Source organism: Cylas formicarius, unplaced genomic scaffold (genome assembly GCF_029955315.1).
Source record: "Cylas formicarius isolate icCylForm1 unplaced genomic scaffold, icCylForm1.1 PGA_scaffold_12__32_contigs__length_19106922, whole genome shotgun sequence".
Classification (NCBI taxonomy): domain Eukaryota; kingdom Metazoa; phylum Arthropoda; class Insecta; order Coleoptera; family Brentidae; genus Cylas; species Cylas formicarius.
Genome location: NW_026844225.1, coordinates 18,465,646 through 18,483,837, shown reverse-complemented (window position 1 = coordinate 18,483,837; position 18,192 = coordinate 18,465,646). Strand labels below are relative to the sequence as shown.

At 37.3% G+C, this 18,192-nt stretch overlaps 1 protein-coding gene across 1 annotated transcript in view; it reads left to right on the top strand.

The window, feature by feature from the left end:
• The window catches only part of LOC132695704 (cell adhesion molecule Dscam2), a 55,708-nt gene extending 39,225 nt beyond the window's left edge, over window positions 1–16,483 (top strand). The window contains exons 19-31 of the mRNA XM_060660133.1: window positions 81–241; window positions 2,142–2,890; window positions 2,976–3,214; window positions 4,102–4,351; window positions 4,729–4,917; window positions 6,267–6,446; window positions 6,496–6,789; window positions 9,060–9,216; window positions 11,016–11,209; window positions 11,745–11,948; window positions 12,016–12,328; window positions 15,827–15,970; window positions 16,145–16,483. Coding sequence (XP_060516116.1) covers window positions 81–241; window positions 2,142–2,890; window positions 2,976–3,214; window positions 4,102–4,351; window positions 4,729–4,917; window positions 6,267–6,446; window positions 6,496–6,789; window positions 9,060–9,216; window positions 11,016–11,209; window positions 11,745–11,948; window positions 12,016–12,328; window positions 15,827–15,970; window positions 16,145–16,196 — 3,126 coding nt within the window. The 3' untranslated portion in view covers window positions 16,197–16,483. The remainder of the gene's footprint in view (window positions 1–80; window positions 242–2,141; window positions 2,891–2,975; window positions 3,215–4,101; window positions 4,352–4,728; window positions 4,918–6,266; window positions 6,447–6,495; window positions 6,790–9,059; window positions 9,217–11,015; window positions 11,210–11,744; window positions 11,949–12,015; window positions 12,329–15,826; window positions 15,971–16,144) is intronic.
• The last annotated feature ends 1,709 nt before the right edge of the window (window positions 16,484–18,192 follow it).

The following is an 18,192-nucleotide window of genomic DNA, read 5'->3' as shown; positions in this document are numbered from 1 at the left end:
GTTGTAGACGAGTTGCGTCTGCCGTTTTTTTTTTCTTTTTTTTCTCATTCGAAACCGCGGATTACTGTTGTTGATAACAGGTGTCGAGCAGATCTGTCAAACTATCATGGCGTAGATCCTTCGATGGAAACAGTCCCATTATAGGCTACATCGCTCAGTACAAAATTCTAGACAGCATCCGCCCCAATTGGGATCAGAGCAACGTCCTAAACTTGACGCTGCCGTCTGGTACGACCTCTGGGTACGTATACCGACGTCATTTTTCCTATAGGCTATTTCAGAAGAGTGCAGAGTAATAACATCTGAAATTAGGTAAACTTTCGTAAATCAGATACTAATAAATAGTCTTTGTAGTCAACCTTCTTAAATTGTTGGGAGAGAGAAAGATAGGAGGTCTTAGAAGTCCCGGCTAACCAATAAGTTTTTGATAAAGACAGCAATTAGAAAAAAATTCACTCGTTTTGTTAGGACCACTTTAAAACTTATGGATTTTACCTGGGAAAAGCGTAACCGAAAAGCAATTTTATTGGAAAGCGATGAAATTGTTTGCTGGCGACGAAAAACGCGCAAAGTATAAAGCAGTACCGAAAATAGTGGAAGAGACATTTTTATTTGATAAGACGTGGATTAGTGAAGGTTACATAGTACCAAAAGTGAAGGGAAGTTATTTATTATTATTATAAAAGCAGTACAAAATGTGAGATCTTAACTATTTGATCGCGTTAATTATAACATAAAAATATTATGATTTTTTATATATTCCCTATTTCACAAAATATATTGGAAGGACGTTATATGTTCTGGCGCTGCAACCAGAATGCTTCTCTACACTGAAGTAAATTTTACAATCAATACTGGCATAGCCTGACTGATGCAAATCTGGTTTTGACTGAATGGCTGATTGTTTATTTACAAATTTGTTTAAGACTTAATAGTCTGATTTTGTTGATACTTGGTACTTTCGCTTCAGTGAATAATATTATTCAAAACACTTTACTGGCTAATTCCTAGCCGTTGAAGAGCCCTATCCGTTGCACCACCCCAAACATATACCATAGGAGAATAAAATGGATACTACCAAATATTTATATATCCTAATAAGGGAACTTTTTGACAAACTTTGTCGTAATATGTAAAAATTATGGAATAACTTGCCAATTTGACGATGAATTGACGTGCTCGTTCCATTTTAGGTTCTCATCAAAAACTACCCCTAAATATTTTAACTTTTTGGTGAAATTTATGCAAACATCGCACTGACAATTCCTGTCATAGCTTCAAAATTAAAATTATGAATTTTTATTCATTGGAAATGAATTGGGTTTTCTCTAAATTAAGTGACAGCGAGCTATAATCTAGCCATTTTTTTAACAGACTTAGTAATTCTTCAGCCTTTGCAAAGGTTTCTTTGCAAGTGTTTTTAACAATAATCAATGCCGCAACATCCGCATAGCAGACAATACCTTCCTTTAGTAAAATAGAAAATATTCCATTCATATATAATGTTGGCCCCAGAACCGTGCCCTGTGGCACACCATGCTCTATCGGAAGAGAGCAGCCCGAGGTGTCACCTAGTTGAACCTTTTGCAGTCTATCTTGTAGGTATGATTTAATCAGTTGATCAGAGTGATTACTGTTGAATAAGGTTCCTTTTTAAATCGTTTTAATCTAATTTATTTCAATGCACCTTTTAACGACTTTACCTACACTGTATACTAGTGAAATTGGCCTGTAATTCGACATTTGGTTAGTTGTCTATATAATGTTTACCCCAGAACCGTGCCCTGCGGCACACCATGCCCTATCGGAAGAGAGCAGCCCGAGGTGTCACCTAGTTGAACCTTTTGCAGTCTATCTTGTAGGTATGATTTAATCAGTTGATCAGAGTGATTACTGTTGAATAAGGTTCCTTTTTAAATCGTTTTAATCTAATTTATTTCAATGCACCTTTTAACGACTTTACCTACACTGTATACTAGTGAAATTGGCCTGTAATTCGACATTTGGTTAGTTGTCTATTTAAATAAAGCGTAATTTTTATTCTGCTAAAACAAAGAGTATCCTACAGCGACGCCTTTGAGATTTTATTACTCTACACATTACTGAAATAGACTTTATTTAAATAGAAATTTTCTCGAAAGATCGACCGAGAACGCGATAATCGGCGCGCTTCAGCCGGCCACGGTTTACACGATAAGAATGCTGGCAGTGAACGGCATCGACCACAGCGATTTTACCGAATCCATTGCGGTCAAGACCCAAGAAGAACGCCCTTCGGAAGCACCGAAAGACATTAGGGTCGAAGCGATCAGTTCGACGGATTTGTTTATCCAGTGGTCGCCACCGCCAAGGCACGGCTGGAACGGGGAACTGCTGGGGTATAGTATATCTTGGCGAGAACACAGGGGTTCGAAAAATCAAACCGGCACCCAGACAATCAAAGGGTGGGCTACGAACAAATTCCAGCTAAGCGGGCTGAAAAAATACACCACTTATGATATCACGGTGAGCGCATTTAACGGTGTCGATGCCGGTCCCGCTTCGCCTACCATTATTGGGACTACCAAGGAAGGCATCCCAGAGGCCCCGCCTCAAGACATTATCTGTTCGGAAGTGTCGTCGCAAATCATCAAAATATCGTGGAAAGTGCCGCCTCACCACCTCCACGGGGGTCTAATACAGGGCTACAAGATTTTCTATCGTCCCGTTTCGGGACTTTTGTCGGAAGACGTCGCTAGCACCACCGGCGAAGTGAAACGTACGCAGAGTACGGAAACGTATCTTCACGGACTTCAAAAATTTACCAATTACTCGATCAGGGTTTTGGCTTATACGAGCGCGGGCGACGGGATCGTCAGTGACACTCTATATTGCTGTACGGAGGAAGATCGTAAGTTGTTAGGGTTAAGATTTTTTTAATTTCGGTACACGGACGAATGATTTATCAACAAACGAACTACGGTCGGTGATTAAAGTTCCAGGGGCGCCCGCCAACATAAAGGCTGCCGCTTTGACGGGCGAATCGATTTTGGTTTCGTGGTTGCCTCCCACGAAGCGAAATGGTCACATTATCGTCTATACAGTTTACTGTCGAGAAGCTGGACGCGTCGGTCAACACAAAAGTTACAACATTCGACTGGAGGATATTCCCGAAGAGCACAGTCTCAATTACGAGGTCAGGATATTGCAGGAGCATCAGCTTTATGAATTTTGGGTGAGAATAAGCATTCGCTTATTGGAACGAACCTGAATTGAAATTTTAAAATGACACCGCTTCTACAGGGTCAGTCGAGAAGATTTGTCAACTGGATAATAAGAAATTGTTTGCGCGAAAGCGATATTATGCCATTAACCATTTTCGAGATTTCGAAATAACAATGAGCGTTTTTCACGATGAGTGCCTATGGTCTAATAAATTATTTCATTTAATAAATTTCTTACTCTCTTTTGTTAAGAACTGCAGCTCTTGAAACATTTTTTGTTACAAAGATGACAATAAAGAAACACAGAATTGCAAATTACAAGTATAGGCTTTCGAAATATTCTTCTTAATTTTTTCTTTAAAAAAACAATATAAGAAACCTTGTCAGGGGTAGAACTTTCATAAAAATCCAGCATTCATATTCTATGCCAGACTAAAAAAATTAAAGAAGCTTCTTTGAAGATATTTGTTGTTGTGGGTTTAAAACTTAATGAGACTTATACTTACCTATACTTAAGAATTTTTTGTTATTGTCAGTTATTACTGTTAGTTATTTACTAATGTACAAAATATCAAAAATTGTTATTGTTGATTGTCCATAGTCATAAAAAATAGATAGTAGATAATTAAGTATACCAAGAAAGTTTTTACGAAATATGTGAAAAACTGCGCGATTTGTAAATAATAAATTTAATTTTTTAAATAAATGATAAACAGCGTAGTAAAAGTTCCAATTTAGATCATTTAGATCTTTTTGACTCACCTTGTAGATCTTTACGTCAAAAATGACATTCGGGAATATTGAAACATCAACCGCCCGCTGATTAATATTCCGTTTTGTCTGTAGCTGGCGCCCTCTGCTCGAATCACCGCGTAATCGCAATTTTCACCCGTTACAGGTTTCTGCGACTACGAAAATCGGAGAAGGTGAAGCGACTTCGATAGTAGCGCAGGCGACGAACTCCCGCGCACCATCTAGGATCGTTTCTTTCAGTCAAATTTTACACCAGCCCAACAAGTCTAGAGTCCTGCTACCGTGTCTGGCCGTGGGCAATCCGAAACCTCGAACGAGATGGATCCACCAAAATAAACCGATCACTTTTAGCACGTTCTTCGCCGTTACTTTGAAAGGAGATTTGAATATACACAGTGAGTGTTTAATGTTTGGAAAAAGTTGCGTCGTAAAAGAAAAATTACTTTTTAAATCTAGGGCGGTATTATTTTTGAAACCGTTTTGTTTTTATTAATAAGTTACCGCCTACGCAACTGAGTGACCTACTAAACCAATTTTTCCGACTTAATTGCATTTAAATTAAATTAATTTGTGGTTTTAATTGCAACAGAGGATGCTAATAATTCATTCGATTTCACAAAACGTAATAGAGTTGCAAGTAATACGGCATAATTAGATTGTTTCAAAACGTACATTTTGTGTTATGGCGTTAAATATTTGACGAACGCCAATGCGTCAAAAGAACATCTTTTGTTCTCTCAATAAAATAAAGCATTCGTCTTGGTTCCCACAGATGTGGACATATCGCTATCTGGGAACTATACATGTTCGGCTATAAATTTATTCGGCGAAGATGAAATCACGTACATGCTGGTGGTTTTGATGCCACCGAATGCACCCCAAGTCGAGGTACAATTCGTGACATCGAACAGCATACGACTAAAATGGACTCAACCCGAGAACGGCGGAGCGATTATTCAAGGTATTTTACATAACGTCGTTTGGAGTTTTCCGCTTTTAACGTAAAACGCGACTTCCTCTTCTAATCGTTTAAAAATTCCGAGTAAAACATTCCGTCAAAAATCGACGCGAAATTTGCAACGCGCATTTGTTAATCGGTCACCCTTTTTTTTTACATCGTCACTTTTACTTTTGTTTGACGTTATTGTTGTCGATGAATGTAAAAGAAAGTCATCAATTTTTATTCACAAAAAGCGATCGTTATTTATTTGATTGCACGGTTGTACAGAATAGTCCCTAAGCGGCCAAAATAAATGGATGGAAATTATTGTTAAATTTCTAAAATGATCCTCAGGGGGCGTAAGCGCTTTCTTGAATTTTAAATACTGTTGTATTATATGTTGGGAGAGAGATATCTTTTTTTGCATAAGAAATGATAGCGTTTCAAAGCGTCCTCTAGCGGCGATAGAAGGAATCGATATCAGTCCGCTCAGGACAGTACTAAGAAGGGTCCTTTTCAAGTTTCTGAAGTTATTGACATTTATTTCCGAAAATAACCGAACAAGTGGAACAAAACAATTCTAAAAAAATAAGCGAACTGATCCCAAGTTTAAAACGGTGCTCAGTTTAGTTATCTGTTATATAAGATTATTTCTCAAAAAACGCGATATGCCCCTGGCGGCCATTCTAGAAACTTATAGCCTTTTCTCTTGTCTTACAATCTTACAAGTTGCAGAAAAAACTGCATCGTGACGAGATCTTCTCTTGTTAAATAAGTTGCTGGTTATGTGGCGATTTCCTAAAAAACGAGCTAAAAACACTTGGCGAGTTGCAATTGACTTACGTATTGAAAACTTTAAACTCTTTGGCTGTTTGCTATAAACTATATTGCAAAGGATTATTTGAATCGACTTCATTCATCCTAGGTTTCTCAAAACGCTGCAAAATGAGTTTTACAAAAAGCGCCTACCCAATTCTATACAAAAACGAAATTAATAGTATCATCGTAAAACGAATGGATTATGTCACGGATTTGAAACTGAGCTTCAAGCAGGATTAGAGAAAGCATTTTTGAAATATCAAATTTTAAAAGCTTTTTTTTGTAATTTATTGTAAAACAAATTTGATTGCCCGAACTATTGGAACAACTTGTGTTGCTCATTTTATTTGCTAAAATTGTATCAACCCACAGAATAGACTGGATATTTTCCTTTCGCTATCATTTTGAGTTATGTACTTTTTGTCCTTTAATATTAATATATTTCCTTCTTCTATAAGGTGCATGTATTTCCCCCATCGCCAAGTGGTTTCGGCTGTTTCATGGGTGTTTTATAGATAACTCGCATAGCAAATTTCCCTGTAACGTTTCAGGTTATATATTGAATATTAAAGACGAATCGCAGGATTGGTCTTCGATGGAACTATCTCCCGAATATTTGCAATACACCGTGGAAAATTTAAGGTGCGGCTCCCTTTATCACATTTACTTGATGGCGCAAAACAAGGTCGGACGAGGCAGTCCCAGCAAGATAATCAGCGTCAGCACCAAGGGTATCGTACCCATATGTTAATCGTCGAATGAAAACGACAATAATTTCAGGCGGCAGCCCTCAACTACCGAAAGAGGACAAAATAATAACCACGAATTATTCAGTGATCACGCTAAATTTAAAAAATTGGCCCAACGGCGGCTGTCCCATATCCCAATTTTCGGTCCAATATAAACCGTACTCGTCGTCGGAATGGTTGCTGATAGCCAACAGCGTGTCTGAGGAGGAAATAACCATTCAAAACTTGGTACCGGCCACTTGGTACCAAGTCAAAATCAGTGCGCAAAACGACGCGGGACTTATATACGGTTTATTCAACACCGCAACGGCCACAGTCGATGGAAGTATGTCCGATTTTGAATCGAATAAAATTCCGCTTCCGCATCGAATCGATTGCTCCGGAACAAATGCGCTTTGGGAAACGTGTTATACTTATGTAAACCCCGATAACGGTTTATTAATTTACGTAAAAATGCAAAAATACCACCCGAAGTTCTTGTTGGTTTCTGTTGTACCGCGTGCCCAATCGATTTCGAATAAATAATTAATTTGCATTAAAATTCGTCCGCGTTTCGTAACTTTCGAATTAAAATCGAATTCTACACTTGAACGTTTCGCCTTCCGCTTTTCGCGTCCAAGAATGTTGACATTTCGCCTCTGAATAATCGATAACATTGTCAAAATTGAAATCTATTTCGGGATTCAAAGGCTTGCGCGTTTGGCATTTTGGCACTGGATTATTGATTTTTAACAAATGTTGTGGTTTTATCTGTCATTTAGGGTGCTTTTTGCCTATTCGCCATAATTACCTCTAAAGCAAGGGGTTTAATGATCTGTGTTGACGAATTTGTCTGAATTTGCCAGAAACATAGACAGTACTGAAGGTTAAAATTCAAATTTGGAGAGTTAGCAATTGGCTTCGCTATAGCTATACAGGTTTATTTAGGTTCGTCTCCCTAGTTACACTCCAGCTTCAATAATAGCTCGCTGCCTCTGATTGGTTAAGCCCAGCAAATCGAAAAGCACTATAGGCCTTCGCATTGGCATAGCACCTATAGTCGTCGTTAGACTTAGATGTCCATGGCCTTTCTTTTGTGTCTTAGCAGGTCTGCTATAAACTTGGCTAATGGACTTATGAGGAATTCCTTGGCCTGCTGTAATAACGCTGGATGCGCCGTTCTAACCACCTTCTAACAAACTGTACGCAACTGACCCGGTCTATGTCTTAGTCTTTCTGTTTTCATCACATTATTAATAATACAGCTTAACACTTTGCCCTGGCGCGTGTACCGTTGCCATTTTTTGATGGCCGACTTTGCAACGGGTGTAGCCATCCCACCAAAGGGTTCTTGTCGGCCTTGGTACCCTGCTACTATTACTATTCTGTGGCTGTGACGTGTAAATTGTGTTCGGTCCACCATGATTTCCTGTACCACATTCAACCTTCCAAGGTATTTGGCAATGTTATCCCTCCATCAGAGTCGGGGACAACCCAGTGATCTCTTACCTATTGGGGCTTCCCCGAAGAAGACCCACTGTAGTCTTCTCGACTTAAATCGGCATTTATGGTAACGCTTCCGTGCAGTTCTTCCAATTCTCTGTTGGTGAGTTTATAGATTTTCCTTCCATACATTACCAGTAGGTTTTACACAAAGACATTTTTGTCGTCTGGTAAGTAAAGAAAAAAGAACACCTGTTCTCTGCTTGTATTCTGCAGTTTATATCTTCTGTATTTTCGGCACTTTCCATCACTGTTGAAGCCAGATATTTAAGTTGTTTGATTATTTCGAAGTTGTATTGATTCCTAGACTTGGTGCCCACTTTATTCTGACTTGCTATTAAATGCTTTATTAGCTTTTATTGCCACGCCTCTGTATCTAGATGGCAATTGTTTATTTACTCTTGCACATTGTTCCGAGAACACTATTACTTGCTTGGCGATTTTGACTCACACAAATACATTGGAGAATTTCAAAATAATTTCAATTTCATTCATATTCCATGTATTACGTATATTCATAGCGATTACCAATTAATACTACAGAATTGTGTGAAATATTAAATGGATGACTTGCCTTTTTGACAGTCACGAAACGAATGATACGTGTTTTTTTTAAAGCGATTTTTTTTCCGTTTTCAAACGCGTAAACTAGCCTTATAGCGGGCAGTTAAATTCGGATCGCTCGGCTCGATGCTGTACTTTCCAAAGCGTTCCACATTTTTCTCCTTCCTGTTGCAACGCGGCACGTAGTCGCCGGGTACTGCAAAACTGGCGCGTATCGTGTAATCATGCCTCGTACAGAGTGTTATGTAATCGCGGACTAGAAACGGACAAGGTCGCTATGTGGAGTAAAAGACTGCCTTGGACCGTCGTCAAATTGGCTCAACACCCGCCTCTTATATTTCTATAAAATCGACGCCCGCGGTGTAATGTATTTTCGGTCTCGTTTTGCAGTTCCGGGTTGCGGTCGAAAAACTAATGAGGAATATAAAGAATAAAGAAAAGCCTCTTCGATATTTGAAGAGCATTATCTTCGTCCGCAAAATGTCAGGGATAATTTAACAGGGAGCAATGCGAATAATACAACATATAACACTTTTATTGAATTTTTAGGTAGGGTACCCAAGCCCCCTAAGCTTCACGACGAGAATGTCACTTCCGACAACAGTATGTTATTTAGAGAATCGTTCTTCTTAATACCCGCGTCGATTTTGGCGTCCTTAATCATTTTCTTACTGATTTTTTGGTTTGCCATTTACAAAAGGAAAAGGTAAGGAAAACGCGTGTCTCCACCTACCTTTCTCCAGCGCTTTAAATCCAATTTCTTGATATATTTACATTGTTGTTACGATATTCGAAATCTGCGTGAAAATCTGGTTTAAATGATGTACAGGATGTCTCACATATACTTTTTTCTCAACCTGTAACACTTGTCAAGAAATGTTAAATCTTAAAAATTAGTCGAAAACGCATTTTTTGCTCGTTCTCTTTATAGAAACACAAATTAAATTCAATTATCTAAGATAGAAAAATACAACAATATCGTAAACTTAAACAAATACTTTAAAGAATAGCATTTTATAATTTGCTTCGGATTACATCTCCTGCAGCACCAGTTTGCTTTAGATAACTAATTTCCTCTCGAATAAAAAATGATAACCAATATAATTCTAGACTAGAAAATCGCGAGAATTAATTAAATTTTTCTTAATATGTTCAAAATTATACTAGTTAGCTTAATATCTATTTTGTGGGCTTTTCTTATTAGGTGGATTTTTCAATAACAACTCACATAACTTTATTTCCTATATTTTATTTCTATATTTCCTAAAAATAGGACTGTCTGATGAAAGTTACCTTTGTTTTTTTTTAAACACCAAAGTCGATACCGGAGAATTCGGGCACCCTGTAGAATCCAAACGTGAATAATCTAAATTTTACTTTTGCTTGTTTGTGAAAAGTATATGGGTCACCTTGCGTGAGACACACATGTTTCCAAATGGCAAACTTTAATTGGCTACTGGGCGTTCCGTTTTGTCATAAAAAAGATAATTTGATACCGAATAATTTTTAATAAAAATTAGAGATTGAGGTTTGAGAGAAACTGGAAAAAAACGTAATTTACTCGACGAAGAGCACCTATGCTAATCCTAGCACTAGCCCACAAAGAAACTAAAACCAAGCACTTTTGTAAGTAAAATATATCAAATAGAGGATCCCTCCAGGAGTGTCCTGCGCTTTATTGCTATTGATGCGTTTTTAATATTTTTCTCTTTATCTTACGTTTTTAATATATTTTTCGCTATTTTGCATTTTTTAAACTTTTATTTATGTTTTTTCCCTGTTTATTTTTTTAGGCGAATCAAAAAACAACTCGAAAGGTGTTGTAACCTGAGCTCACTGCCCCTCTTCTTTATATTTTCAATCGTAACCTCTCTTTAAGTTCTCGGTTGCTTCTCTCATAGCATAATCTTAGTTTCCTCTATTTGACTTCTTTAAATACAGAGTAGTAGTTCACAGTACTTTTCTCTGTCCTACGGTATATTATTATCACAATAATTCTAAGTTGAAGTTCGAGGTTGTCTCAATAAGAAGTTGCTGTAGTCGACCATTGTGCTGACGCACAAAATACAGTTTCAACAAAAAACCAAGTTTTAAATTATAGCAAAATAGGCTAGATTTACAGACAACTTCATTTTAACGAGACTTTCATGTATTATTCAGCAAAAAAATATGTCAATAAGATTATATCAAAAAAAATCAAATCGGCATATTTAAAGTTGTAGAAAAAAGTAGGGGGGTGCAGATTTTGGAATTTCGCGAGAAAGATCGTGCAAGTTTGATAAGAAAAAAAAATGCGTTGGCCACATCACTTCCCGGTTGCCTTGAACAACCTTCTCGTTAAAAACTTGAACTCTTTACGTAGCAACCGGGCCAGTCGAGGATTTTGCACTAAATGTCAATGAAGGTTCGCCGCGGGTCCCCAATAAATGATGTTATTTATAATCGAATTGACTGAAATTTTGTTAAATTCCGAAATAAATCCCTATCCTGGTCGAACGTTTGTAGGCAACACGACGAAAATCAAATAAATCGCAACGAGGAAGTAGCTGAAGACGCGCAGAACACGCATCGTCACCATAGACGCCACCCCCGGCAGAGGGAGGAAAAATTGGCGGAAAGGCAAAATAACAGTAACACGCAACAGGTTTACACTTCATCCCCCGTCAAAGCGGGGGAGAAAGTAACCGAAGAGATCTCTGGTAAGATAATTTCATTATCTCGTTAAAATGCCGTTACTGTAGATTACATAAGTGTGGGAATTGCAGTAACGTACGAGTCGCATGATATTTTATTATCTTTTACGGCCAGTTTAAAAATGATTGTAATATCGCAAAACTTTTATTATTCAAATATCAAATCGACTTGCGGTTTTTAATTTCGAGGTCGTTCGATTATTTATTTTTTGTCGAGGACAGAGGAAAACCGGAATTTTGAAAACCAAAAAAAAATTACACAAAATTAAGTATATCGGGGAGTAACAATTCAATAATTATACGATGTTTTAAGTTTACTTACTAAAAGTAATTGTTTTTTCTTGGCGCTCCTTATTTATGAGATTAGTTGTGCTCTTGCTTATCTTATTTTTTCGATATTTTTTCTTTTTTTTTTTCTTGTTTTTACGTACTAATTTATTAATGGCGGGGTTTATCATGTTTCTGTCCCAAAGAGCAAATAAACACATTCATAAATAAATAAATGTATGGTTTTAAATAATTCCCAAGTTTGATTTTTAAGGAACCTATGAAATAACACCGTATGCGACATTTGTAGTGCCAGCGTCTAATAACAGCGATTCTATTGATAATCTAACTCTAGATTACACCTTACAATTTAAAACGTTCGGCCATATCGAAGACGGAGAACATAGCAACATTATATTGTCGAAAAACGCTTCGAACAAAAGCGCCTGGCACAAGAACCATTTCTACCACAACGACGGTAAGGGTTTCCGCGTTTCCCCGTCTCTAGACCCGGACTATCATTCAGTGTCGGTAACAATTTACAGCGTCGTTACATCCACAAACTACCCAATTTTTATACCGGCCCCAAACGCAGAACCGAGGTGATTCGGAATCGGAAGATACCAGCGGTAGCGGCAGATGCTCGAATATATCGCCCAACTCGGCATCCACCAGTTATAGGACGGAACGGCAACCCAGAAAAATCGGTTACACAGGTTACGAAACGTTACTAGTGACAGATTTATATCGACGAGATTCTAGCACGGAATCTAACGAGGTGTCACCATTGGCGGAAAGGAAACAAACGCCCAGGCACGTGGCAGGCCGAAGACACTACAGGACGGCTAGTAGCAGCAGGTAGCCAAGGTACCTTAATTTATATATTTGGTTTCTTAATACCAGAGAGTAATAAAATGTTAATTACCGTAACGTTCAGATAAATTCCGTATTTCAGTTTTTAAGACTTACACACCTAGAATCGTTCTGAAATTAGGGTACAACAGAAAGACGAGTTTAGTGAATGAAAGTGAGGTGGGAAAGTAATTGGGATATTGATTATTGTAAGATCAAGTAAATAAGAACTTATATAGACGATAAGAAAATAGAAAAAGTGTAACAAGCACTATTTAAAAAAAATCTAATCGCAATACAATTTCATTTGTAAATTTGAATTATCATATTCCGAGAAGTGAGCCGTTGGAGTCCCGATAAATAATAAGGGCCTCTACAGTTTTTACGAGCATATTATGAAATTCCCACATTCTTTCTTCTATTTTAATTACATGTTGAACGAATTTACTCCATTTTCCACAATCTACTGTCTTCGTTCTCTCTTGCACGAGATTTAAGTTCCAAAGTAAGCCAATGAATGGTGGCATTTTCTTTCCAAGAAGACGTGGTTATTTTTTTTTTTTAATTTTCTTCGGTGGTAACTGGGATTATCCATAACTATAACAACCGCAGGAGGAAAAAGATCTAGCATATGCTGGAAGTACTCTTCAAAAGCATCAGCATAATAAATAAATTTTTGCTACCCGTGTGGGTAATTATTAATCTTTTACCTTATCCCAAGGATGCTTTTATTGTAGTGAAAACTTGCCTCGCGCTTTTTAAATGGTTATCCTACCACTTTTATCTTTCATTTATCCATATTCCTGTATTCTCTTGGAAACTGTCTAAGTGTTTCTCTATTAACAGTGATTTCCTGTTTTGAATTTGTTCGTAACGAAAATTCATTTTCTTCAAAGCTTTTCACAATTTCTTCTCATCCATGGGTGGAATGAAATCCTCTTTTTTCATTGCAGATATAATTTTCTCCAAGGTAGGTACAGTGAATGCTCCATATAAGTAACTCATTTGAATCAATTTCAATAAAAAAATATTTCTTATTAGGAGAAGTTGCTAGGAAAAAGAGGAAATTAAAAATACTTACCGTCTAAAAAATATTTTTAACTTATTTTTACAAACTAAACTGTGTGGAATAAAAAAATTCAGCTTTATTTTGCGAGAGAAACCATTTTATTATTATTATGATATAGGCGTAGTTATTAATTATATTAAAAAAAATTAAACAATCAACTTTTAATAAATCTTTGGTTTAGTGCTGCACGAATTTCCAAAACAAACAAAAACAATTTCATGATTGCTTTTTCTCTTATTATTTGTAACAAAAGAACCTCATTGCAGGGTAAGTCATTTTCTTTTGCCCATTCTATCACCAAATTCTTCAAACATCATTGATCTACTAAATTACAATAATTAAATATCGAATTCTACAATCTTGCCAACGGAATATCATCTTCTTCTGAAAAGTGATCACAAGGAATGTTGTATTGAATTTCATCACTTGACGAAAGAACATGTTTAAATGAATTTTGTATAACTGACACGGAAATTCCATTCCATGCCAGCACCACTAAATAAATAATATTTTTCAAATTTTTTTTTTCAGTGCTGAAACTGTGCCATCTTTTGTAGATGTTGTTTTAGTGATTTTATCACATTTTGATCTAGTGGTTCTAATTATCCATAAATTTGAAGCAACGAGGAGATTTCGATTTCCCTATCATGGTGCATGGCGCAATTGTTACTCTTTCTTTCATTGCTTTTCTTCCTAAAGTTAACTCATATATTTAGCTTTAAAAAAATAAGTTGCTTATACTGAACAGTTGAATTAAAAAAAGTTGCTGGCATAAATGTTGCTTATAAAGAATGTTGCTTATATAGAGCGTTCACTGTATTTCCTTTTTAAATGTAAAATGAATGTATTATTCTTCTGATTTTAGTCTTTTCGTCCTCATTTGTTCTTTTTCTTCCTGTATTTCTCTCCGCGTTTATTTTCGGACACCAGTCAGTATATTGTTTACTGTCCCACGCCAGTCATATTCGAACACATTGAGGAAAATAATTTTTGGAAAACGCAGTTTTACTAATCCGTTTCTCGGCAACAAATTCACACAACACAAGAACCAACTTTGCCAATAAATGCCGGAAAGCAACTATAATTCTAATTTCAAACTCTAAGTCAACCACCTGTCACTCTCGGGACCCTTGACAATAATCATAGATTCAATGCTACGTCTATGGAATACGGTGAAATTTTACATTTCAATATGATCTATAACTCTCTCGCATTAAGAAACAGATGATAGGTATATACAATTTTGCGTTTTTCAAACTTATTTCTAAACGGTCATTTTTATCGACGCGGTTTTAATATCGGTGGCCGATTTACGAGACAGTCTACGCCATGTATCGATAGGAACTTTAAACGGCTCGGCGACCGGTGAAAGGATTGGAAATGTGTTGTATATTAGTATAACGCGTCAGGTCCGGACTGGCGTCCGCCCCAATCGCGTTTCTCTCTCTTAGTCAATATCGTCATCGGAATATGTCACGCGACACCCCTGGCCTCGATAAAGGCGCGCCCTTTGAAATATCAGAAAAAAATCGATAAGAAATGCGCGTCAATGTGTAATTAAAAGCGGGAAACTGTATCGATCCAAGTACCCAAGATGGAAAAAAATTATCAAACCATTCCGATGTGGCTTAGAAAAATCATCGTCTGAATGTCATAAATCAATGCGACGTTATTGCCTCCGTACCGATGCCCGCGAGGGGGTATTAAATTATCCGCGTTATCAAGATATCTTGAAACAAATCCATAAAGGAGTTTGCGTAATAAAATAAGAGAACCTGGTCCCGTAAAATAGCCACGTCCATAGAATGCTGCCCAAGTTCAATTATCTGCCGCCTACAATGACAGCCGCAATGTTCGCCGATCATTTACCTATATGTACAGGGTGGGTCACCTTCTTATTAATCTGCCGTCTCTGATCGTCCAATATGATTTTGGAAACTGCTGCTCTAAGAATACCAATTGATGAGCACGCAAACTTAGGTCTTTGAGCCATGAATTGTGTCTTGTGTATTTCATACTTTCCACGTTGTATTATATGACCTACAGCACATCAATTCTTTTGTTTTATGCATGCCCCATGATTGGATAAAGTGTCCAACTTTCGCAATAATAAAGTAAAATGGAAAGTATATAACCCCTTATCAGTTTTATACCAAGTCCATGAGATCCGACCTTATAAAAACTGGTTTCATACTATTAAATTTTCGTTCTTCGGTCATTTTGTTCGTTAATAATGACATCTGATTATTTAAACGAACCTGCTCACAACTTTAACTGCAAGCAGCAATTTTGTTGGACCAAAACTGATGTTGGTATCTGAGGCCCAATTTTCATTAAACCCGTAATGGATATCAGGGGTACGGGGTGAAAATATATATAAAAAATACTAATTAGTTGGGTAAGGCTTATCTGAGAGCTTTTCTATTAAATTTCAGTTCGGAAGAGGACACCCCACAAAATATGAAAATCCAACCGCCGATTAGATTTTCCGACAGCAAAGAACTCAGCGAGGCCGAATGCGACAGAGATTTAAAACTTGCCGAACTATTCAACTCTGAGCTCGCTGACATAGTAGTTAGGTACTGTATCTTATCTTATCCGTTTTTGTTGTTTTTCCAGTACGCGACGACAAAGAAAAAGCGTAAACGATTAAAGAAGCGGTAAAATTTGGTCGATTCTCCTTTGTATATACTCCACCTTTAATCTGCATATAATGGTACGATTTCAATACCGACTTTTTGATTTTCTAACAGATACCAGCAGCGCAAAGAACAAGAACGGAAAGAATTCACCATTCACGTTTAAAGGAAAACAAAGAGAAACCAGCGGATGTATCGATCACATCTTCCCTCAAATTTATTACGTTCTTCGTTTCCCTTACACATATTTCCGGGGCCCTTCATATTCCAATGGTGCGCTGAATCGACCTAGATATGACGTACCTACTTTGCAACGATCTTCTGTGTGCTAATTTGGTAGGCAGCACAGAGAACTTTGTCCGCGTATCATCCAATGCGCTTTAAACGTTTCTTCAATATTGGATGTGCCGAATTATTGTCTCCCCACCCTCTAAAGTCGGATATTTACGATCGCCTTCGATATTTAATGTATATGTAAATAAAAAATTGTGTAATTTACCTTCTAGAGCGTTTTATTTGTCGACACCCACACGGTACATGTTTTCGCTAGTATGTATGGATAAGGGCGGTCTTGGTTTATTGCATAGTTGACCCAACTTAAACATAGCCATTATCATCTCATTCTGGGTATGTTTTTAATACACCTGGTAAACCCAATAATTTTATATGTTTAAAATTTCCTACTACTCGATTTTATCGTCGCCGCTCGCGCCAGAAAAATGTTACGCCCACCGACACGACTGTGGTCTAGGGTACAACACAATCCTTGATCTTAGTAAAAAATCCTTCTCCTCCCAAGCGCCGTTTTTATCAAAAACCTTGCTTACAACATCGTCCAACAATTATAAATTACTTTGTGTCCGGTTTTTCAAAATAAATCATGAATATGCCACTATGGGTGATTGTGATCGCGATTTCGAGGGATACTGCACGCTTGCCAACGTTGCCGCCCCCCTAAAATCTCTTTAACTATTAGGAATTACTTAATTACCCAAATCGAAATAGAAACTAGTGTTAAATCAAGAACTATTCTAAAGAGCTCTAAGGGGCACTATCGGTTATTCCATTTTTAACGATCGAGCTCCATTTTCAATCGGCGAAACGTGGCAACGCTGTAACACGCGGCTGACAACGAGATACGGGCGACTTATACTTTTCCTTCCTATCGGGCCTTACCTAATGTTACCCCGCAACACGAAGAAATATTTTTTCAAAAAAAATGAACCCTCGCTAAGTAAAAATAGCGAATTAATTGCCTTCGTTTTTCATTAAAAAGGAAACCGAGAAATTTCGCAATTTCTCGTGTTGCGCATAAGCCGAGACCTCGATGGTAGCATCTTGATATAAAATTTTCTCAAACACCGCAACGTTAGATAATCGACCGTGTCCTTTTTTTGAATTAAAAAGGAAACGGATCTTGGGAGTTGTAAGGCCAATTAGCCTTGAAAATTAACAATACCTACGAGTGTAAGCGAGGTATAAACATGAACATGAAATGTGGGCGATTCCTATATGTACGAGTGTTAATCCGGTTCCGTTGAAAGGACTAAATAAATTTTCCATCACCATTCTCATAATTGTACGAAATATTGTAAAATACAAATAACTTTCGCTTAAACGAAAACCGCAACAACAACGTCAAAATGATGTAAAAAGTCTTCTATTGTCCGCGCATTAAAAATAAATGAATTTACTACGGTTCGCTGAGTTAAATTGTTTCGCTTATATCGACGGTATTCGCGAAATATCTGGAATAGGTCAACCTCATTTTGTATATTATTGCTAAATATATTCACGTTTCGCCTTCGGCGGTATGCTGAGATTCAAATCGCAGGTTAAATTCGCAACGTTTAAATAAATAACTCAACCAGATCGAAAATTAAATCGATCCGTTTCGCACAATCTCAAATCGATACAATACAAAATGCATAATCTTTTTATTTTTTTATTTCGTTACTTATTGTCGCGTCAGGTAATTCCGGTAGAAGATTTAAAGCCAAATTTGACTGTCGACGATACGAAATAACAAGGCGAAGGAGGTAGACCACGAAGTGAATGCTTCTGTCATGTTAACTCCGACGCCGCTGTACAATTTCCAAGTGGGGGTTCACTCGGGTTTTCATGCACGTTCCCCACTTTATCAATTTCACTTAAAGATTAAA